The 24018-nt window shown below is 42.3% G+C and overlaps 1 protein-coding gene across 1 annotated transcript in view; it reads left to right on the forward strand.

Annotated features, from left to right (window-relative positions):
- Positions 1 to 24018, forward strand: part of ADGRL3 (adhesion G protein-coupled receptor L3) — a 509563-nt gene that overhangs the window by 238857 nt on the left and 246688 nt on the right. Inside the window, exons 4-5 of the mRNA XM_051618348.1 lie at positions 2166 to 2186; positions 2908 to 3121. Coding sequence (XP_051474308.1) covers positions 2166 to 2186; positions 2908 to 3121 — 235 coding nt within the window. The remainder of the gene's footprint in view (positions 1 to 2165; positions 2187 to 2907; positions 3122 to 24018) is intronic.

Below are 24018 nucleotides of genomic sequence, written 5' to 3' on the forward strand. Positions count from 1 at the left end.
TAATATTGACTGTAAACCTCATTTTGCCATTTTCTTGGCAGTTAGAAGGAGTCCTCTAAGCACATGGCAGGAGAAGGGAGTGCGCTTGGCTCCAGGGTTCTGCCAAAAGCTGCTAGAAACCTTCTGCCTCCCGCGTCGCCCATCTGCTCAGTTTTCATACAGAAGAGGCGAAAAGAGAGGTCACCACAGCTCTTTTCCAAGATCAGCAGCCTGGCATCAGAACTTTTCTGGTCAGCACTGGGCTTGTGAAAGCTAAAGGTAATGCAGGCAAATATAAACTCCCCCCCTGTTGTCACAGAGTCCGGTGTTCGGCAGAGCAGGGGCTGCTGCAGCTTCTGTGGACAGGTACTTTTAAGCTGACTTAATACTTCCTGATGTTGTTTGTAGGGCAGGCTAAAATTGCTGCACTTTGCCAACTCTACTGGGTGCTAGTGAGGTCACACCTCTAGTCCTGTGTTCAGTTCTGGGCCCCTCACTATAAGAAAGACGTTGAAGTGCTGGAGCATGTCCAGAGAAGAGCAACCACAAGCTGGTGAAGGGTCTAAAGAACAAGTCACATGAGGAGCGGCTGAGGGAACTGGGGATTTTTACTCTGAAGAAGAGGAGGCTGAGGGGAGACCTTATCACCCTCTATAACTGCCCGAAAGGAGCTTGTAGTGAGGTGTGGATTGGCCTCTTTTCTCAGGTAAATAACTACAGGATCAGAGGAGATGGCCTGAAGTTGTGGCAGGGGAGGTTTAGATTGGGTATTAGGAAGAATTTCTATACTGCAAGAGTGGTCAGGCTCTGGAACAGCTTGCCCAGGGAGGTGGTAGAGTCACCATCCCTGGAGGTATTTAAAAGCCGTGTAGATTTGGTACTTGAGAACATGCTCTGGTGGCCCAGGTTGTGGGTTTGGTTTTTGTTGTTGTTTTATTTTGTGATGGTCGGACTCGGTGATCTTAGAGGTTCTTTCCAACAATGACAATTCCATGATTCTGTGATTGCCTTTCTGATGGGCTTACCTCTTGAGTAAAATGTAGTCTCCGTCTGTCCCATCCTTCCTCCAGTCACATTGTCACTGATTAATGACATAAAGCCAAGTACAAGAACGAGGTATTGCATCTCAGAGGTTCACACTCGTCCTTCTGGCTTCCCTCCTTCTGTAACAGGATAACTTGGTCGCATCAAGAATTTACTGCATTACACAAATGTATGGTGCAATATGAGCTCTGGGCAAAGCTGTTTCTGAAATCCTGGCGAAAGAGAACACCTTACATGGTCCAAACCCTCAAGCTATGCTAATTGTAGGAGCTATTATTCAAGAAAAAAAATGCATATCTTTCTTGAGAGTTTGGCAATTAGTCCACGATTCTGGCACATGTGTAAGGATCTGCGTAACCGCTGCAAATTGACAGAAATGGGAATGCTTATCTGTGCAATAACACAAATCTAAATGAGACAGTTGAAGATAATAGAAGGCTTCATGGAAGTTATAGCAATGTGTTGTATTGCTGCTTGCCAGACAGGCATATAAAGCAGCCTTGATAGAGTTAAGGGAAGAAACCTCAGTACACTTTTATTTCCGTAAGGAAACTCAGTGTGTGTGTGTGTATGTATACCCTGTGGGAGTTTTATGGGACAAAGCAACAGTGCACTGGAAGGGATTTTTGGTTTTGAGGCTGGTATTTTGGTGTCTTTATAATGGGTTGAGTGTTGTTATGGTTGATGTTGAATTTTGTGGTTGGAAGTAGTACAAAATGGACCCAGAATGGCACATCATGTCTGCAGCTGGAAACCTTTTTGGTGTGCTGAGTTTTAGTTCTAATGGAATAAGGAAGGAAGGCAAGGGGTTGGCTTTTGTTTCAGTTTATGGCTGGCGTGCTCAGCTGGAAAACAAATATTTGTTTCCCAGCTTCCCTGTGGATTTCCCATGAGGTTTTCTGGAAGCTGCATAACCCTTCTGTGGCTCAGACGAGAACGATGACACATAGCGACTTCGTTTGGATACTTAGGAGATTAATCCATTCATGTTTGTCAAGCTGTTGAAGATCTTTGGATCAAAGAAGCTGTAAAGATGGGAAATATTATTGCTTGTTGTCATGTGAGTTTGTTTGCTAATACTTTAGGGGCTTTGTTTTCAAGGCATCTCAAAGCATGTTTCTTTTTTCTTTTGCAAACTGTAGCTTGGATTTCTTTTAAAACAGGTAAGATTTGAGTGCTCTTTAACTTGACAGGTATGTGCCAACATTCAACATGCAGGAAGATCCAATGCAAAACTGAGACTAAAATTTAATCACCCAGTGTCCCATATACTGGCCTTTCCATGAAATATATCACTGCAGGGCCCAAACTTTGATATGGCTGCCAGAACCCAAAGGCCATTCCCTGGCATGCTGCAGGCTACAGCAAAAGCCACTTGGCTCATGTTTTCTAAGGAACAAAAAAAGGACCGGGAGCAATGCAGATGTTATTACATCTGCAGTAGGACAGATGCAGTCCTGTTGAGCAGGTGGGATTGTGGTGCTTGGGTTGCTCGTTGTCAGAAAATTTCCCCTGATTGATCAGGTACAACACAGAGCCATAATTTTATGTATCGGTGCCAACTAGCTTGGTAAGCAGAAGAAATAACAACACCATAGTTCCTATTTACCTCTTTCAACAGGAGATTTCTAAAGCTCTGTATGAAAGGGTTCATTAGCATATTTTAGAGATGAGAAAATGAAGTCTGTGAGTGGAGAAGCAATTTCCCTGGGCAGCCAGCAAGCCAGGGATCAGACCCGGTTTCTCGAGACCATATTTCCATGGTACTGAAACTATTTCAGTGCAGCACAGGGATAAAACCTGCTGCTAAAAAATCATTCCGCTTTTAATCCTAGCCTCGGTGGAAAGTAAATGTTTTCTGTGTTTGTGTGTTAATCCTTGCAGCTTTCAGCAGAGCCCCGGTCCCCATGGCTGTGGTCCGAAGGGAGCTGTCCTGTGAGAGTTACCCCATCGAGCTTCGCTGCCCGGGAACAGATGTTATCATGATCGAAAGTGCCAACTACGGGAGGACCGACGATAAAATCTGTGACTCTGATCCTGCTCAGATGGAGAATATCCGCTGTTATCTGCCAGATGCCTACAAGATTATGACTCAAAGGTACGGTGTTTCATATTCTTTGTTTGCTGACTCTTGGTTTTCTAATCCGGACTGTACACACCAATTTGTGCGTGTGTTTGCCGGGGAAAATGCAGGTACTTAGCCTGGATGGATGTGCACAGAATTACAGCTATCGTTGCTAAACTGGGCTTAGCAGAGCGGGGTTAGCATCGCGCAATATAAATAACCTTTGCTGTAAGTACTGCTAATCAGTCATCTTGATGCTCTCTGCATCCCAGTTTCACCTCTGAAATTCCTAAATATCGAGGCTCTCACAGGACATAGAAGTGAAGTCTTTCTCAAGTGCACGTTCGCATTTTTTGGTCCTGCGTTCAAACGCGCGGCCGATCATCTTGAAACAACATTTTATGTGCAGAGTAACGTTTACGTTTTTCAACGTACAAAGAAAAGCCATCATTGGTCCTTGTATTGCCAGGCTTAGTTTTAGGGAGGATCTGAATTCCCAGTCAAGGACTCCTATTCACATTGGTGTATTCCAACCTAGAGGTATCCTGGTTATGGAAAAGCCTTTAACTGTTGCTGAATTTTTCAAGGTGTTTTCTGGCACAAGAGGTGGTGTGGGAACGATTTGTTAGTCAGAGTTCTTGACATGTGATTGCATTCAGAATAGTTCTTCTAATAACGACACATGAATAATTATTCAGTAAATTTGGGTGTTAATTAAATAGTAATAGAAATTGGTATTATTAATGTTAACATAGGCATAGTGTTCCTAATTGAAGTCATAACAACATTTGTGTGGGGACCTAATGGCCAAGGCAGTGAGAGTTTTTCACGGAGTATCTTGCTGTTGTTGGCTGAGACACTTTGCACTAGAAATAGAGTTGTGTGACCAACAGAAAAGAAAGCATGAGTTTCATCTGTGTTTGACTTGCGAGCAGCTATTTTTGAGCTCCATTTAGAATTGCTCCACATCAAGGATATAGGTCTCAAAATTCTGGGATGTCTGATGAATTATGTCCTTGTCCCTGTGTATGGCTCCTGCAGGCATGTTCTTGAAGTTGAACCTCCTCACACAGCTGCTTGATGTCCTGTTTGTAGGGCTGTGCCACTTACCTTTTCAAGACAAACAGAAAGGGTGACAATGTGCAGTCAGCCAGTCCCTTGAATTTGGCATGTGTTTTTAGTGGAATTACTGTAATTCTCCTGTTCAGGTTGTTAGTGGCTTCAAACAGAAACCCTTAATGCTCTGCATACTGGCAGAATAAAACCATGTCATCCCCTTCGTGGGCCGTTACAGAGTACAAAGTATTAATATTATATATATATAATGTGGTAGCATCCTCCAGGCACTAGCTTCCAAGCCAAATGCAGAGCTCTGCTATCTTCTGGTCAATCCCCACGTGTAACAAGCCTGCAATAAACGTTTGCCCTTTGGTCAGGGAGGGCACATAATCATGCTGTGTGCCCACAGCACTGGGCTGAGAACTCACACTGATTACTGTGCTCCAGATACCCTCACTGTGGGCTCAAATGGCTTAGCAAAGAATTAGAATGGCAAAGCATCTCTGTTTTCCCACTGGGACAAAAAGTGGTGCTGCAGAGGATGGCCACTGAGGGGGAGATTCCTTGCAAGGGAAAAGCAAATCTCTACTGGCTGAATATTAGTATCTGTGGGGTGTTTTGTGATGCTTTTTATCTGTGAGGAGGCTCAGGAAAGGGTGGTAGCTCTTTGCATTTAAGCCATTTGGTGATCAGTTTTCATGAAGAAGTGTAGTCTTGTTATTAATTGGATACTCTTGAGTTTATATAGCTTTATATAGTTAAGTATAACCTGGTGCTAGTTATAGAAGGTAGGTTAAAAAGGGGAAAAATAAGCTTTTGTGTAAGTCTGATTTTTTTAATCTTAGTTAATTCAAAGAGTTGAAACAGTTTAAAAATAAAACCATTAAAATGAAATATGTTCTTAAGATGCAAACCAGTCTGCCAGCTCACAGCTCTGAGTACACCTTATAGCTCAGCCTCTGAAAAAAGTAGCTTAAAAGGAAAATCATGACAGCTTAATAGTCGTGGCACTAACGATGACATTTTCTTCTGAAAGCCTCTACCAGCAAAATTATTCAATTCAGCAGTATTTGGGTGGTTTTGCAGATGAATGCAGGCTTTAATACAATGAGCTTGTCTTTGCTAACGCTGCGGGGTGGTGAAGCAGCTACTGGGAACTGAAGAACCTTGTGGCAATGTAACCTGCATGGTAATCGAAGCTGTCTGCCTATGGAAAGAAAAAGGGTATGAGCAGTGCGTGCTTATTATGCATTGATTAATTATTGCATTCATAAATGCTCAGTCCCCTTTTAGATTTTATAATAAGTTGTCTAACTGCTGGCAGTTTTTAATCAGCAATGCTGCACAGCTGACTTAGACACATGATGGCGTGGCTGTGGGGAGGGGGAGAGGGAAAGGCTGGAAGGAAAGCACGTGTGAGCCAGTTATATGTGAGCTTGGGCTGCAAGTGAGCAGATTTATGGCAGGTATTAGTGACTGCACCCCCAGCACAGCCACCCCCCGCTCCAAAAAATTGAGCTAGCATGTTCTTTTCTTCTGGATGTTAGTTCAAATTAATTTTGCAGACAAGTGCATGGGATTATTTTGAAAGGGAAAGGAATAAATCTGGTGGTGTGTTTGTGGAGCCCCCTGAGCAGAGGGAGCATAAGGAGTTCTTACCACAAGTGTTGCCCTGAAAATCCTGAAAATCTTCAGAGTATTGCTCTAAGTAAAGAACGTTTAAACAGCTTGTAGGGAGCTGTTCTATAGGAAATTAAATCTCTGTGGCCTATTTTTTTAATTTTTTTTAACTTCCCAGCTCTTCCTTCAAGCATTCAAGCAGCAGCTGCCCATAAAAGCTCAGAAAGAATGCTATATGGACTGAAGCTTTTCCGATATTATTAGAGAAAAATGTATTTCATACATTTTGCTTTGGAGAAATGACTTTTGGAGGGCTGTAACAAACAGATAAATTATAACCATGCCCGTTGTAAACTGTGTGCGCTATACCAGGGGAGACTTTGCTACATCCTCCCTTGAGCAACTGTGCCACAAAATTAACATCTCATCCGTTTAAACAGCTGGGGTTCTCTGTGAACAATAGGGAGAAGCAGCCTCCTATTCCCATAAGAGTTGCCTTTGTTTTTATAGTCTTAACACTGCCTCGTAGTCTATCAAAAAGCACCCTACAGAAGAAAAACAAAAAGCTTTCAGTGCGTTCTCTTGAGTTCCTTGTTGATGCTTTCCACCAAGGGAATGCCCAGCTCAGAAAGGCAAAATCTGTATGTAACTTTTTGCATGCTGGTGGTTTCACTACCAGTCAGTGGAGCTAGTTGTCTCATAGAAGTGCTACACAAATTTAAGGCTGCAACATGGGCAAGGGAATGAAACATTTAGTTGCCTTCTCCTTGACTCAGACAAACACACCAGTGCATGCATGTGGTTAATTGTTTTGTGGAATGAAGACCTCTCTGTGGACTTTCTTGGTTGAAACCAACAGAAGGCAGAAGATGGGTGGATCAGGTTTTGCATGTACATTCGCAGACTGTGCGCTGTCAGTACCACCTATTATGGTCTGTTTTACTCAGCTCTTAATCCTTTCCTATAGGCTTTAACCTTGAATGTTAAAATGAGGGGGGGAAAGTCGAGGTAGTAAAGGTATACATAGACAGAACAATTACATTTTTTGCATTAAAGGCAAGATCAAGGCTTTCCTTTTGCTCTGCAGATATCAGGAGTGAAGGGATCCTTGTCCACGCAACCACTGTCTGCTACTCTTAAAATGGAGGAAGAAAAGGAGGAGTAGAATAAGAAGACAAAACCAGCAGGTGTAAGAGAGGAGCTAGGGCAGCTGCTCGATGCTCCCAGATATCCATGTAGTTTCATCAGAGGGCCTGATCCTTTTACGTGAGGAGGAGCATTTGCAGCTCTCTCAGCAGTCAGAAGGATGAATGACAGGCACTTTGTACAGGGTGGACGAAAGGAAAGAATTAGTACGAGCCAGCTTGCATTACACTGCAGAGATTTTTCATCTCCCAAAGGGCTGGGTTTTGTTAATGTTTTTCGTTGATGATCTGGAACATGCAGGCATTTAAAACCAGTGCCATGATTATTGTAATAATATTGCATCTCGTGGTGTGCTGTTACTGATGTGATCAGCACCTCTGATTTTCAAGACTTCTTAAATGCCAGTGGACTCTTGTCTTGGGAGGTAGAGAGGCAGGGTTATCTGAATTTTACAGATAGGACAATTCACGTTAATATTCATGAAGTGGCCACTGGTTTGGATCATACCCATTTTGGGGTACTCTCCTGGAGTCTTTTATATTAACTAGCTTGTCCTGTTGCGTGTGGGGAGGATGCACAGGATGAGGAGAGCTGCAGACCTGTATGCTCTGTGATGGCAAGGCCAGGTGTAGGATTGAACGATCAGACTTCAGCTGAGTTGCAGCACACTTGTGTCAGGTTCTACAAAATTAATGGCATATTGCTCAGAAAACAGCCCCCTGCTTAGACCTCGTCATCACCTCTGACTCGGATGCTGAATGTCCCATTTGGTAGGAACCCCTCTGCCTTCCCCTGCATCCTGAATACGTTTTGTGAAGCCTGCCAAGATACTACTCATTTTTCTAAATTTGTTATCACGCAGATGGCGCGGGAAGTGCATCTTTGAAGGACTGAGATGTGGCAATGGAAAGCTAAGCTTTTATCTTTCTGCAAATCCGAAGTCTGGCACTTTGAAATCGCCACATGAAAAGCATAAATATGGAAAAATACTAATGTTTCAGTGAAACAGTAGTTTCTGTAACCAGTAAAAATGAACAGGCACTGCTGAAGCTCATGTTCCCTGGGTTGTAATTTTAAAGGCTAGAAAGCAAGCCTCGATACTTAGTTAAACTATCTGTTTTCTCACCATGCAGAATGATATTTTAAAATGAAGCAAAGTCTACTAATCTTATCTGAACCTTGACCCTGGGACAAGGGCACATAAATTATTACTAAGAGGGGCAAGAAATAAAAATAAAAACAAACAAACCTAACACAAACAACCCAGGAAGTGCTGGTGGAGCAGTCTGCCCTGAGCTGTTGAATCACTCTAAATTAAAGGTCACTACTTCTCAGTCTTTACAGGCTTAATTTATCCTACCTCTTCCTTTCCTGAAAATGCCATCAAACCCAAGCAGGAGAAGTAAATTCTGAAAGCAATAGCCCCCTGCAATTTCCCTGGTACCCCAGTAAATCAGGGCTTGTCAGCCCAAGCATCTCAGCTGATTGCAGCTGCCATAGTAACAGATGAGGAGGTGGCAGTAGTTTCTGAAGGTAATTAGGTTCCGAACTGTGGAAGGCTCTGTAGATCAAAAATAATGCTTTAGGCTTCCCCAGGTACTAATGGGTAGCTGTGGCCAGCTATAAAATACCCCACTTATTAAAATAAATAAATAAGAAGACAGTTGCATTGTGTTGCTGGGGTTGAGCTGCTGTTAGCGTGTCACTTCAATGCACTGTCATCTGAGAAGAGCCAGTGTGCAACTGGCGGCCTCCATGGCCAAAGGGAAAGGCTTCCATGAAGTGTGCAGGCTGGAGGAAGATGGGGGAATTCATCATTGCTGTTTGCGAAGACCATTTTAGTTTGTCAGCTATTTTGTTTTGTTTAATTTCTTCTCCCCTCCTCTTCCCCCTTCCCTCCCAATGTCCTTAACTGACAAAGAGAAGACATGGGATAATCTTTGGGAAAAATCATGTCTTGAAGCGTCCTCACATGATGTGCTGAAAACCATGCAGGAAAAATCCAGTTTTATTACTCCATCCATTACTTTACTAGTGTGGAAGTTGTCAGCTCCACCCTGTCAGAGGGACTCCCCAACCCTTGGCAGCTTGGTGTATGTACCTTTTGCCAGTGGGAGAAGACCTGTGTGAAACATGCTGCTGTCATGCGTTGTTTTCTGAATGTTTGAGGCTTGTTGAGAACAGCAGCGACTAATTTGTACCCAGGAAGGAAGTGTTAAGCCAAGATAGGGACGTTGCTGACAGCTGTGTCCACAGGTTGAAATGTTTTCTGCATGTGTTACTGTGTTGCAGGAGGTGTGTGCAAGCACATAGAAAGCCCTCCTGTAACTGCAAGGTGGGTGATCAGGGAAGATGCGTCTCTAGGCCCCAGGTACTGTTCTCTGCTTTGGCTGAAACAGGTTTTGTACCATGAAAAGCGTTACCCAAGGTCTCTGAATAAAGCCGGGCACCTGCATGCTGCTCATGTTGCCCACAGCACGTCCTGCCTGTTGCTTAAATTGCTGAAATGATGAACATCAAAGGTGGTTCTGCTCAGTCTTCCTGCATCTTCAGTCTGCCTGAATGTGACAGCCTTACAAAGCCATCACAGGTCTTCGTCTTCAGAAGCTTGGTGGTCTTGTTGTAAGACTGAAAGTGATGTCTAGCATTGCAAGTTAAGTGTGAAAGATTTATGCAGGCTAAATGCACTTACCCTATTGTAAGATAACAAATGAATAACTTGGTTTTAGTAGAAAGATACATACGTGTTCCTTCTCCAGTTAGTATTCCAGCTAGAAATAATAGCTAAGGGGCTGTGAGGTAAGATGACTTTGAAGTAATGCATCTGCATCAGTTTCTTTTGCTTTTTCTTTCTTCTTGTACAAAAGACCACAGTTAGTCTGTGTCTGAGGTCAAACCTGGGTTTTTACAGAGGGGATTGCCTATTCTCCAGGATGTTTCCAAGTTTCATTCAGCACATTTTGTACTGCATCGTTTGTGGAATCTTTGGAGCTTGAGCTCTATGTTCTATTCAAAGATGTGTAAAACCAGCTTTGTCTTGTACCACACCCTCTCTGTGGGTGTGCCTGGGTTTTCTGTACTTCTCTGCAGGGCTGGATCTTCTCTCTGTAGACCTCTCTCACCTTTGCATGCTTGCAGTTAGCATCCACAGCATAGCTTTGCATTTTGGGTGATCGCTCTGCTGCCACCAAATGCAAACAGGCAAAACATGGGGCTCTGGGCACGAATCATTCACTTGCCAGTGTGAGAAATAGGAACTGACATGGGCGATGTACCTGGATCATCAGTTAAACATGGCCCTTAAATTGAAGTGTGAGTTTTGTTAGTGCCATGATCTGAAGTTTATTTCAACTTGTTTGGGAAAAAGAGGGAACGAATGGCTGATGAGAAGCCAGTGACCCATGAAAAGGTTTTGCTGCCGTTATGATTCAGGAGAAGAATTTTATGGAGCAGTAAGTGGAGTACATAAGAGATACCATGCAGTATCTGTGATGTAAAGGAAGGGGAGGATATGGAATTTATTATTAGAGCCATCTTCTATGCATTATGCATAAGATAATATATTGGTGTCAGTTATATATACTGGAAGCCTTAATTCAGCTGGAGTCCTGCTGACATTGTAGGCTGGGAGACAGCAAGTAGTTTATGGGCAGTAGTAGAGCCTGTGGACTGAATTATGGCTTCAGCGTTCCGTCGGTTACCGAGAGTTGCAGTTTGTAGTAGGCAGTATATCATGTGCCTTTACCCAGAGTAGGACTGGTGACGAGGAGGGAAAAACTTTATTGCAGAGCTGCTGTCAGGAACGGGAGATGGAGTTATGGGCAAGAGAACTGTAGAAAACTGTAAAACTAGTTCAAGGGAAGATGCGAGGATTTGGAGCTGGCCGGAAGGAAAACACACCATAATGGGAATGAGGTTTCCCCATGGAGTCAGTCCTGCTCCTGTGCCCTGTCCTGCCCACCTCAGGACAGGGCACGACATCCCTTCATGGGCAAGGACTCTGCCACCCCCATTCCCTTTTTCATCCTGCCTCTTTGTAGAGATGGGTTTTCACCCCAGTGTCCAAGATGTGTAATATTCTTTCAGGATTTTCTTTGTTAGCATTGCTTGCAATTGCTGGATATTCTTGCTGTCCATATAAATGGCAACATACTTTCTAAATCTCATCAAGTCTTTAGTAACGATGACTTCCAGGAGCATTAAATCCAGCATAGTAGCTTATTATGTGAAAAACGATTGCTTTTTGTCCGGTTTTAATTTCATTGTCATCTCTTCTCAGACTCTGAAGACACAGGCATCCGAGATACCTTTTCAGTTTCTGTCCATTAGCTTGTATGCATTTGTCACACTGCTTCTAACTTATCTGCTGCCCAAGGGAGAAAGTTACAATCTTTCAGATATTTCTTCTTAAGGGAGCAGTTCTGGAGTTTTGTTGTACGTGTGTGAAGGTGCTTGTTGTTTTTCCCTGGATGCCCTTTAATTCTACATTGTCACATTTGAGACAAGATGACCAGTACCACGTTCCAGTTCAGGCTGCATCATCTACCTATGCTGAAGGTTTTCTTTGTTTTAAGCACAACCAAAAAGGCTGAGGAGGAAGAAAATAATTGTTAGTGATACATTTTGAGAGTTTGCTACCATTTCTGTTTGGAAAGCCTGCTTCCTTACTTCCTTTTCCCAAGTGGCTTTGAATAAAGCAGAGTGTCCCATTTAACTCAGGAGTATTATAAATCTCACAAATACAATTACATTCTTTCCCAAAACACCTGTTCTGTTTCTGAGAAATTATTAGCTCTTGAGGTCACTTGGAACAGATTCTTCCACTTAAAAGATTCCATTGGTGCCCAACTAGCACTGATGGTAAGTCAAATTTTGTTCTCAATGCTTATACTATCAAATACGTGGAGTAAAATATAAAAGCAACCCTTAGGTTGGAGGGAGCAAAGTTAGTGCTGGATAAAATTATAGTGCTTGTTGCAGGTCTGAATAATGCGTATCAGAGGCACGACCTGCTTGTCAGGGCTGTTTGTGGACTGGAGGTCTGCTCAAGTTGGTACCTTGGGTGATTTTCCCATGGATAAGGGTGAAATGCATGTACAAAGGCAGATGGGTAATCCTCACTGGGAGAGCTGGGGATAAAACTTTAGGATCCCTCCAAAATCTGCCTGTGCCAGAAGCGTTCCTTGGCACCCTTTTGAATTCCTGTCAAGGTTGCCAACAGCTGAACACAGGTATCTAATAGCTGAGACACCTTAAAAAAACCAAAACTGCTTCACTACACAAACACACAAAGAATATAGGTCACCTTCAGTGCAGTGGATTAGGCTGAGCTCTGGAAAACCAATTTCAGTTTATTAGTTGCACTTGTAGCTAGGTGTAAAGTGTTAAAGCTAGGCACCAAACAACACTAGTTGTTTGTGCTTGTCTTGTTGGGCTTTGATCCAGAGAACAGTTGGGTGCTTTTGTGATGCCATGCATGTGGCAGGGGCTGTCTGAAGCTGGCATGGAGGTAGAAGCATTCCAGGAGATCTCTGCAAACTTCTTTTTTGTGTCCTGAATGGTGTCCAGGCAGGAAAGCACCCAGTGAGTTATCTTAACAAGTTGCTGAAAGCCAAGAGGACTTAAGGGCCACCTAAGCAGCCACCTACTTTGTCACAAACTGTGGGCATGAGCGGGTCTGCAAGCCGAGGGTGGGCTGCATCCTGGTCACCACTTCTGCCATTTCTAATTACTTTAGTCTTCTGTGCCCAGACATGGATGAAATGAAACTGAAGTTGTAAACACTTGCCAATTATTCAAAAACCAGGAGCACTGTATGAAGAGCAAAGAGAGAGGAAAGAGGATGGAGATTTTGTTTTGGTGTGCTTAAGAGGCACCTAGTTGCGTCTTCTTAGAGATTCAGCGCCAATCGATACAGCATCCCTCAGAGGAGTTTTTTTGTCAGGAGACTTTGGGTGGGTGTAGAGACTTCCTTTAACTGAAGGAGGACCCACGTTTTTGTGCTAGTATTGGCAACAGGTGACTTAAATTCCTTTTTGTCTTAACAACCTTTCTCTGTAGCTTAAATTGCAAGGGTTTCAAGCACTTAAAAGCACCCACTGCAGGCAGGAGTATGACTCCTGCTGAACTAACATAAGTCTTGAATTCCCAATGTCCATAAATTTCTTTTGGAAATGGAAGTTCACTCTTAAATGGCTCTAGTGCCTTTTAATATTTTGCTCATGATCTAATTTGGATCTTAAGTATACCAATTTAGAAACAGCCTGCCTGACATCAAGCTCTGACTTTTAAAATTCATATGGTTTAATAAGATTAACTTTCTGCAGTTCTGATACCGTCTTCAGTGAAAGCTTATTCAAATTACGAATCAGTCAGAGGGGAAGTAGCCTCAAACATATAGTAGGAATGAGGTGATGCCAAAAATTGGGGCTCCAAGAGGCATTGTTGTCTCAACGTTCAGTGAGAGCAGAAATGTTTAGCTGCCAAATGAATGCACTAAGGGGGAAAAGAGCATAATTAAGAGATGAAGAACAAATAATTCCCCTTCTCAACTGTCTTCTTTGGAGATGTGCACAGATATGCAGGCATAGAAATAGATACATAGTTAAAAACTTTAAATTTTGAGACTCTAGAATTTATATTAAAATATGGGGGAACTGGGTACTTTCTTAAATGTCTGCTTCAATTATCAAGGATAATGTACAAAGTAGAGCATGGCCATTAAAATGAATGAGTGAGTTTGAGGAATATTCCTGCCAAGTCTCTGTTTTGGGGCTCTTTTGTGTAGGAGAATTAATTCATGGGTTTTAATCATGTTAGGTTCTTCCACCGTTTCCTTGCATTTAAGCAGCTGAACATCTCCACCATGAATTTAATTTCCTCACTGTTGGTGTGAGAAATCCTGATTTTTTAACCTCTTTTGACCCAAGGTTACGTCTTAATTCTGTTTGTCCCAGGAGGACACCCTCAAGTTTGGCAAGTATCATCATTTTCAAATGTGTACCATATTGATAACACATATATGGGAACAGGGCCCTTTTGGTTCTGATTTGAATTCTGAGCATATCAGGCATTTTTTTTTTTCCTTCTTCCACGAAGAACACAATTCTCAGCAGAGTTTCCATGCATAATTTCATTCCACTGTTTCAGTAGGAATAAGGCAGCTGTGAAAGAAGAATGGGAAATCAAGAGCACATCCCTTTTTGAATATTGCAAATTTTATTACGGGTGTTACAGGAAGGAGGAAATCTATAGGATAGATAGGGCTTTGGTCACAGTCTAGTGTTTCTCAGCTAGAAGAGAAACAAAGCCACAGTCTAATTTAAAGACATGCCTAACACTGGCTGCAGGAATGGCTGGAGTGCTTAGATGTGAGTATGAGGCCCTGGGGTAAGTGTTGAAGAATTTTGAAATCCCTGTGCGGTGACAAGAGCCATCACCAGATGTTGGTTACCCAGACCTGATCCAAGGGAGGACTTAACTAGAAGAAGTGGTACAAAAAATGTTTTGACCATACGGGAAAATAAAACATTTTGAGAGACTGAGATTTACAGGGGTAGATCCTTTCTAACAGCAATAAAAGTGTGCCTGTCCTGTCTTCTGCTGCATTTTAAATTATACTGAAAAGCAGGATGGTCCTCTGCTGAGGTTGGTTGCCATACAGTGAAGTGGGGGTGACTCTACAGATAAAGCTATTTGTAGTAATGGGTAATTTGCCTGCAGAGCAAAGAGTGGCTAGTAAATTTTCTTCCTGTGGATTGGCAGAAGTGTACAAAGTAGAGTTTGGTTGCATTAAGTATTTCTTCTATGCTTTTTTCCTCTTCCAGATGGCTATTGCCAAAACAGACCATAGACAGCATGATGTTTTAAATATATGCGTTTATTTAATGTGCAACATTTGGCGTGTTTGTATAAACATCTAGGTTGACTGCATATATGTAGAGAGGAATGTACATATGAGAAAGTACAGCAACATGTGCACAGAAAAAAAAGAAAATGACAGCCTTTTTTAAAGCGGAAATTTCACAATTCTTGCTTTTCACGTACACAGTGAGTAGAACAGATTTAAAATCAAGAAGGAAAGCAGAAGCAACTCACCATATTTTCAGAGAATTAAAACAAGTACCAACATCCAGAAAACCCCGAAGTTGTTGCAGCATACTAGCAAATCCAGATTGTTTTATGATATATATACGTATATTTGTTGGTCATCTGTTTTTCTTGGAAACTGCAAAGCAAGCAAGAAATTTACACTGCCTTGGATGTCTGTTAAGCCTGTGCTGCTTCACCACATATAATGTTAAAAAATTGCTTTCTTAATATCCCACACAGGTGTCATGACTTGCAGCTTGGCACTTCCAAACTTTTATGACTCCTAATCAATGAATTCACACTGTGAATGTATATCCATCTCTTGCCCATGGTGCATAAGACCGTGCAAGGCAAATGGAGTCCAAGGGACCTGGCTTCATAATATGCCCCAGAATTTAGCCTTTGACTTCCAACTGCTTAAATTTTTCCATCTTATCCAAGCTTTTTGCTTTATAATAATCTTTTTATCACTGGGCAGTGGAGAAAGCTGTAACTCTTGATTTACTACTTTCTTTTCTCCTGGCTTTATATCTGCTGATCTTTTTCTTTCTGGGAGCTTGTCAGCCTCCTTTTGCTCCCAGTTGATTACGGTCTTCTCTGTAACCGTGAAACCTGCGCTGGTTTTGTTTATTCCTCAGTAATCCTTACATCTTCTTTTATGTGATTGTAAGGACTGTTAATAGACTATGTGGAAGTCTAGGTCCTGAACTGCTCTAGGTGAGCTGCACTTTCCTGTTTGCAGTTGGAGCACCCTGATGCGCAAGTGCTGAGGATGAGCCAGGTGGCTGCACCAGCCTTCTGTGGTGATAGCACCACCAGGGTGGGCAGCATCATAATGGGAAGTGGATTGGTGGGCTGTCTTCACAGGCAGGTTTGGCAGTCAGCAGACCATCTGTGTCTTGGTGGGGTCATCACATAACTGGAGAAGGGGGGGATTTCTTTGGGGCCACATGGTCACCTGGTATGGAATTAACTTCGTATTTTGCAAGGCTTTTGTTCTGTGTCTGTGTTCAATCCCTTCAGCCTTCCCAGCTCCTAATGAGGTAGGGCCTCTGACTTTTGCTAGGCTGTACACGTGGCTCTGCCAGCTGTAGTGGATAAATCCTGTGTTCATATTCCTGGTCTCGGACTGTGCTCTAAGGTGGCGAAACCCCTGAGTATGGAGGCTCTTCCTGCCGTTTCAACTCAGCTTTGAGTCAACAGTCATGCTTTGCTGAGGCTCTGAATAACCTGGGATGGTGTGCAAAGTACTCTGAGCAGCAGAGCATGGTGTGAAGTGCAGGGCTGCGTGCACAGGGAGAAAAACCAGATGAGTTTGTAGCCTGGGAAGTGTTGGCTGCGGTCAGTGATGTTTCTAATGATTTTTTTGGAGCATTATGAGCCTGATTCTGGAGGGTGTGGGATAATTCAGTGCTGCTGTTTATTAGTGGCTCGGTTCAACCCTGAACACTTCTCTGAGGCACAGTGATCATCCCTGTGAGTAAATGTTGACAGGATCCGGCCTTTCCCTTTTGCAGGTTCCTTGCTGCGTATTGCAGGAGGCCGCAGAGAAAGAAGAGAAATATGCTGGGCAGTAGGAAGAATGAGGAACATTGGAGAGTGAAAACTTAATTTGAGGAATTGGATTTTTTCATCATGTAGTAAATTCATTAGTCATGTACAGCGAGGAAGTTGATTTATGGCTGTTAACTAGATTGAATTGACGAACGTAGCTTCTTGAAATTCCGTGGCCAAAATTAAGGCCTCTCCAGGCATTAATAGATTAGACCACTTAAAACAATTTAATTATTTATCCTGTGTAAATGGGATAGGATCTTTCTAGAGTGATGCCTGTATTCCTTTAGACATATTTTAGTATACATGTGATTAAAGCTCTGCTTGTAATTCCTACTAGCTGACTAATGGGACACGGTGGTGGCAGATGGAAAGGACATGGGCTGAGGCTTAAGAATTTCTAATTTTGGGGACTTTGGGAGGAAAAAAATTAAAAAAAGGAAAAAATCTCACTCTGATTTGAGCTAATGCTCTCTTCCTCTGCTTCCCATAAACCCTGTCAGCACCTGTTTGTGAAAGGGTTAAAGGAGTGCAAAAAAGGAGGCTATTAATAGCATAGTATGTCTGCATTGAAACACAGTATAATCCATATATACTGCTATTTTTATTGCTGCAATATGTGGATCGAGGGATGTCCCACTAGGATAAGGTTTGCAGATATGTCATTCCCCACCTTACCACATCAGTGTGTTTTTGGTGAGCCATCATGTCACTCGGTTGTGTCATCGCCAGAGGAAATGACTGTGCTGTAAGTGGCTCATCCTTGAGTGCTATCCTACCCAGAAAGAGAAGGAAATAATTAAGATTACATGAATTATGTAAAACAGGCTTGAATAAAGAGTGACAGAAGGGCTGGCTTTGGCAGCTGGATGTTAAATGAAATTTGTTTCTGTTGTTATAGATGCATAGACTGTTTTTAAATGTATAATTTATTTAGATTTATTTACGGGGTAGAGTAAAGAGACAAGAAATCCCTGATGTGGAGAATTGAAATAACGAGTTGTTACACACACATAAATAGTCATTACAAAATATTTTATTGGTCTATTTTTACTGTATTTATAAGGGCATTTTAAGACTCCTTGAGTCTGCATTTTACATGCACGCAAATACACGGCTGCATTTTACCCAGCAATCCTTATTGCATGCTTAATTGAGTTAATAGCAGAAAGATGTGAATACTCCTGACTGCTCCAGCTTGGCTCTGGGGAAAGAATGAATTTTTCATCTTTTCCAAAAGAGAATTTATCCTGAACAGCTTTCTCTCGGGCTGTTTTATTACTCATACCTTTAAGGAGGCCACAGCTGTAGGAGAGGGAAGGATTTCTATGCTAAGGTGCAAGCTATGAGGTTGAAACATCTACTGCTTAAGTTAGATTATAAGGGTGGAGGGAAACAAGAGTGAGGGGAAAAGGGCATTTCCAAAGAAAGCTTTCAGATGCTTGGCTGGGGTAGTATTCATCTTCTGGTTCATATCATACAGTGCTTTGTCAACGTGTCCAGCAACACTGCGGACCAAGGATTTATACAGGGAGGAGGGGAATTTCTTCTGGCCGAGTCATGTCAGAATTCATCTATTTCCTTGTGACTTTTCCACTTGCACTATATGCAGATGCACGCTACTGCCATAAATTTTAATGTTTATAAAGAAATTATTTTCAAAATCGGGAGTATTCAACCGTCCGTACTGATTTTATGGAGATGAAACTGGAGCAAAGATGCAAATAGTCCTGAAGCAGGCAATTGTGGTAAAATTTGCCTGGAGAGCAAATTCCTGCCTCCTCTCCTCTCTGTTCCTTGCTGTCACTGACTTACTAGGTTTCACCAGATATAATACTATGCATGTTGTTCACCTTAATATTGTGATAGAGCCCTTGGGGTAAGGGGCAGAGGTTTCTGTTCTCCTAACCGGCTGCCTTGCCATATTTTGCTTTGACTTTCTCAGTTCAAACACCTTCTGGGTTTCTTAAGGCTTATATATCAGTCTGATGTAGAGAGATATCTCTTTTTCTGCCTGTCTGTGGCATTTACTTTGCAGTAAGTTGCTTGGAATGAATTGATGTCACTGATTCTTCTGCCGGTCCTTTCTGTTGTAGATGCATTTGATGCCTTTAATCGCTGCTGACAGCAAGATTATCTGTAACTCTGGGTGATTGCTTAGTTGCCTCTATGACACCTGCAGTAATACGGTCAGGAATTGGTCACTTGGGTCCTAGAAAATCATAAAATACATGGTTTACTCAGAGGTATTTTGTGGCACTTCTGGAGAACCCCGCAGGGCTCCAGGGAGGACTGTGTTTCTACTTGTGAAATGCAGATGAGTTGGCTGAGATTTTGTCCACCAGTGCCCTTTCTCCACAAGTAAGTGCCTGCATTTGGGAGAAACATGGATCCTTTCCATGCCAGAGAGGATAAGTTTCTACTAGGTGATCACAGGGTAGGATATCACTGGCATTGACAACAGCTGTTCACAAGTGGCATAGTGCAAGGGGAGCTGCTTCTAGATCCTTGGCTGTGCCCTGTGGCTTCATCAAGGCAGCAGGAGAGTTTTGGCATCTTGACAGGAGGAGGGTTACTGAGACCAAACTGGACAGGAAGGCTGGATGTGCCAGGAACCTGCCACATCTTATGTAAAGTTGTAATTCGTCCCTTTTCTCTATAATTTAAAAGGCAACGGGGTTTAGACTTGATGGAATGGCAAGTATTGAATAAAGTAAGGACAGAGCAATTCCTCCTCTGCAAGCCATTTTAATATGTGCACTGGATCAACAGAAAGACTTAAAGGGTTGTCAATGCAGAAATTCTGGGAAGAATCTTGGGGAGCCTGACATCATAGATGCTAGAGCAATAAACTTCTCTCTTACCTCTCCAGAAGCTGCAAGACACCATGATTCAATTAACATAATAAAAAAAGTACCAGCAGGTTCCATTCACATTTCTGAAGACAGATGCCTCGTGTGTCCTGAATCAATGTTTATATGAGTGTTGTTAGCAGAGAGAAGTCCCCTGGATAGCCATTTGCAACTAGCACTGCCAGTAACCTCCCATTTCTGTTCAATTTTCTACTTAAAGGTTGTTTGATGTGGAAATAGTTGCCATATATTAATTTTAGCATTAATTTATATGGTATAGGCTACTTGTGAACACTAAGTAAAATTTTGTTTCTGAGAAGTATTAGACAAGTCCAGTGTTTGTGACATTCTTCTGTATGGTTACATCAGTAGATGCCAAAAGACTCCTTACTGGGTGATCTGTAAAGCTCACTTGGTATCCTTTCCACCACCATTAAAAGGTTAATAGGGAAGAATGGGAGTGTTTCTCTTAGCAGACTCTTAAGTTTAATTATATGTTGCATCTTTATATTGTTTGGTGAAGATCTTTTGTGCGTAAAGGTTTTCATCTTTATCAGATAGCTCTTTTGCTTGACATGTACTTTTGCCTCTTAGGGTAATTTTGATAGTTTGAAAAAGCCTACAAGATATTGTAAGCACCTTTGAGGGAGAAGAGAGGTGCACGAAAGGCTGCTGAATGACTGGGTCATCTGATACAGTGCTGGATGGTTTATTTTTGTTGGGGTTTTTTGGGGGGCTTTTTGTAGGGGAATGGGGAGGGGTTGCTGGTGTTGCCTGCCAAAAGCTGTGTCCTAGCAAACCGAATTTAGAGAATGATGAGAGAGCAAGGCATGCAGCAGGCACAGCCTCAAGGCAGGCAGATTTGGTCAATATTGAATGGGGAGTGGAAGTCTGCATGATGGTTGGGAGCTTTCTAGGAAAGTGTTTTGGGAAGGAGCCTGGAGAGACAATCTGAGGAAGAGGAGGGGGAAATCCTCTGGGTGAAGGTGGAAGAGCTCTCTGATTCAGATGCAAACCTTGATGTGGGTCGTCAGGCATCTGACTCGGTGATACTCTGCGTCCTCTGGGTCATGGAAGAAAAGAGAGGCCATCCCTTACTTCCATCACATCCCAAATGAGATTGTGCCCATAGAGGAGATGTAATTTAATTATCTCTTAGAACCTCAGAGTTGCTGAGACACTGGAGTAGCTTCACAAGCATCTCTATGACTTCACTGTGCATTCGTTATCCCAGGCTGCTCTCCTGTCACGCCTCCCATTTTCCAGTTGATAAGAGCCTCTGCCTTTCCATTTGGTCGATTAAATACTGTAAATTCTGCGATGAGGGGCAAAGCATTAAATTTCTCGAGCGCGTCTGCGTGTCTTATCGTGGAGCCGCTTCCATGTTGTTAACAATATTTGATTCATACTGAAAGAGAATTGATGACCTGAATCCTCCTCGCATAAGAGCTTCATTGTTAACATCTCTTGTTCTCATTCGTGTCCCGGCTCTCCCCCCCGCCCCCCTTTTTTTTTTTTTAAGCCTTCCCTTTCAATTTATCAAGCATGCTTTCAGCAATCAAAGGCTCAAAACCCACTTTCAGTATTGAAGAATATCTTCTGTGTCATTTTGTCGAGATGCAGAGCTCCTAACTCTCTGAAGAAAAGCTAAAGAAGCAGAGACTGTAGCTTAGCACCATCTCCCAAGTCACATTAACTGAGGGTTGTGGCCAAGGTGACAACAGACCATTCCTAGTAAAAGAAAGCTCCCTCACAGGCTCAAGGAGCCGTGGGTCAAATAACCTTTCTCATTGCATCATTGTTCAGTGCTGAAATGCACAGAGTCAGCTCTGGTGCATGGTAAAGTGATCAGGGAGAAGGCTTTGAAATGCCTGACTTTCAAGCAGTGGAAGGATTGTGTGTGGATTTAAAAGAATAACAAATATCAAGGGAGTCAATAGATGAAAGAAAAAAGGCAATTAAAACTGGTCAGATGGCATCAACCTGAGTTCACATAACCTCCTGCTTTGCAGAGGGCAGAATTTCAGGTGGATTTTGTAGCTTGAGCTGGCTGGCTCTGGGTGGATCGGCTGCTCTCCCCATTAGTACAAACTATATTTTGTTCATGCTTGTAAGTTGAATTCTAAATCTTTGCTATTGCTTAATACAACTAGTACTGGTTCCCTGATTTTGTAAACCCGGTGTTGAGACAAGCAGATTTAGGAAAACACACGAGTAGTTAGGGATGCAGTTAGCTGTGGAATGGACACACTTAATTTGAGGTGTATGCTTAAGTGTCTGGAGAGTTTGGTCCAGGAAACATGACAGGCATTATATAGTGCTGGGTATTTCAGATATACACAAGCAAGGTGCATGCAATTGCCATTTATTGTAAAGAGGACTGAAAAAAAAAATCAAACTTAATTGTAAAGATCTGTCTGCAGGTCACCATTTCAGTTTCAGTACAACTGGTAGGTCTGCCTGCTGGATGGCAACTGCAGTGCACAATGAAGAAGTAGGATGGTTAGTGATGCCAACAGAGTTATGCTAAGAAAGGGGGAGAGAAAAATAAGAAAGGAGGGGAAAAAAAAAAACACCTTGCTCTTCTAATTAAAGTACCTTTATTTATCCCTTGCTTGGCTGTTGTAACCTGACAGTTTTCAGTCTGTGGAAGCCATTGTCTTTGTAACACAGTCGCAGTTGAGATTTGTCTCTGGAGTTGTTGCTCTCACTGTCTGCGCTTGTCACTGCAGCCCTCTCAGAAAAGCAGGAGAAACCCGTTTAAGGAATTATCAGTCACTCTCTATGATCCACTCTAGCTTTGTCCAGCCTTTTTTTTTTTTTTCTTTTTTTTCTTTTCTTTCCCTCTTGAATGCCCTGGGTAGTTCATCCCCTAACCAGGAAATTCTCTGACATTAATCACCTCCGTTCTAGCCATTCCATCTGGTAGGTAGTATAAATAAATACTTGAAGGTGTATGGCATAAAACCCATTGGGAAATGGAAAAACAAACAAACAAAAAAAACCAAAAAACAACAGCAACAAAAAAAACCAACAAAAAACCCAAACAATAAGACCCCCACATTTGGTGGTTTTCCAGCTGGGATTTTTTGCTGCAGACCCTTCAGGTTTGCCATAGTGATTTTGGGACATTGCTTTCCTTCCCATTCACCAGTTTTGGCTTATACAATTTCTTACTGAAATTGTTTTGAGACACTAATTGCATTCAAAAGGGGGGGAGGAGGAGGGCAGAGCACAGAAGATCCTGAATGTCTTCCAGATGCAGTTAACAAGAGAGCAATCTTAAACTACCAACCTTTTCATTTATGTAATGTTTTAAATTAAAATAAACTGATGTTGAAGGTTTTCCAGTTAGTGTTTTCACCCTCTTTTGTTTTCTGATGGTCCTAACAGGTAACATATGCTCTGTCCATTAAGGTTTCTTTATTCTTGTTAGCGTTTTTAGATATTTCTTGGTAATTGTTGGTTGAGTGCTGGTGGAGCTCCCTGCAGAGTATCCCAGGATCCAGACTCTGATCCAACCCATGGCACTGGCTTGATTTAATTCCCTCCACACAACTCATTTATCTTTTGCTTACTATTTCCATGATATCCAAGCTAATTACTTGGAATGCCGGGGAGGAAGGGTGTGTTTGTTGTGCACTAGAGAGCACTTAAAATGGAATTGAGAAAATTTCTCCCAGCTTTTGTTGTCCATGTGCAGTATCACCTCTATCACAGGGCTCTTACTTTGAAGTCTTCTTGCAAACTTTGAGTCAGAACTCAACTATTCCCCATTTTCTGTGTGTGTTTGCCATGTGTTGTATGTACATACAGCCATATGTAGGCCATAAAGCCGCATTTTCAGGTGTGTTGTGTCCTGAAAGAGTCACTTAGTGTAGCAATGAATTGTCTTCACTGAATTAATTTTCACTCCAGTTGGGGTTTTCAAGAAAGGTTTACAGACACTATAGTTCAGGCAGGCAGCCAAGACAGAAGGGATTTCTGTTTGTATTTCTTTATTTCAGTGCCAAAGAAGGATTAGCTTGTGCTGAAAAGGGTAGAGAGGTGAGCTAGAAATGCTTGACCTGGTCTTCATTTGCTCATTATTTTCTTTTGAGCATTCTGCAAGTCCTTCTTCACACATATGGGCAAGAATAGGTTAAAAACCATGTAGACCTGTCAAAGCTTTACAAATCTCGTTATTAGCTTTATTAAACCAAGCTGAAAGAAGCCCCCTGTATCTTTTTCCCTTTTATTTCCCACCCCCCCACCTCATTCCTCCACCCACATGGGATTTTGAGCTTTTCTTTCCAACCCACGCATGTGTAAATGTCTCTTTGGTAGAGGAGGCACATTTTCATAGTCTGTTAGTTTTCCTTTCCAGTCCTGGCTTGTCAGTAGCCCCAACTCTGCAGTGTGTTCAGAGCTTTGTTGAGTTGCTTGTGATCATATTTGGGTGAGTGCTGCAAATTTTCTGTAACAAATCTGGTAATTTACTTGAATGTAGCACAAGTTGGAAGATGGCAAGGAGCCTTTGATCTCTGACATTGTGATATCAGCAGGGGAGAAAATAAAAAACGCTTCAGAGTCAAGATGTGTTAAATTAGTTGGAAAGTAAATTGACAG

The sequence above is a fragment of the Apus apus genome, chromosome 4 (genome assembly GCF_020740795.1).
Source record: "Apus apus isolate bApuApu2 chromosome 4, bApuApu2.pri.cur, whole genome shotgun sequence".
Taxonomy (NCBI): Eukaryota; Metazoa; Chordata; class Aves; order Apodiformes; family Apodidae; genus Apus; species Apus apus.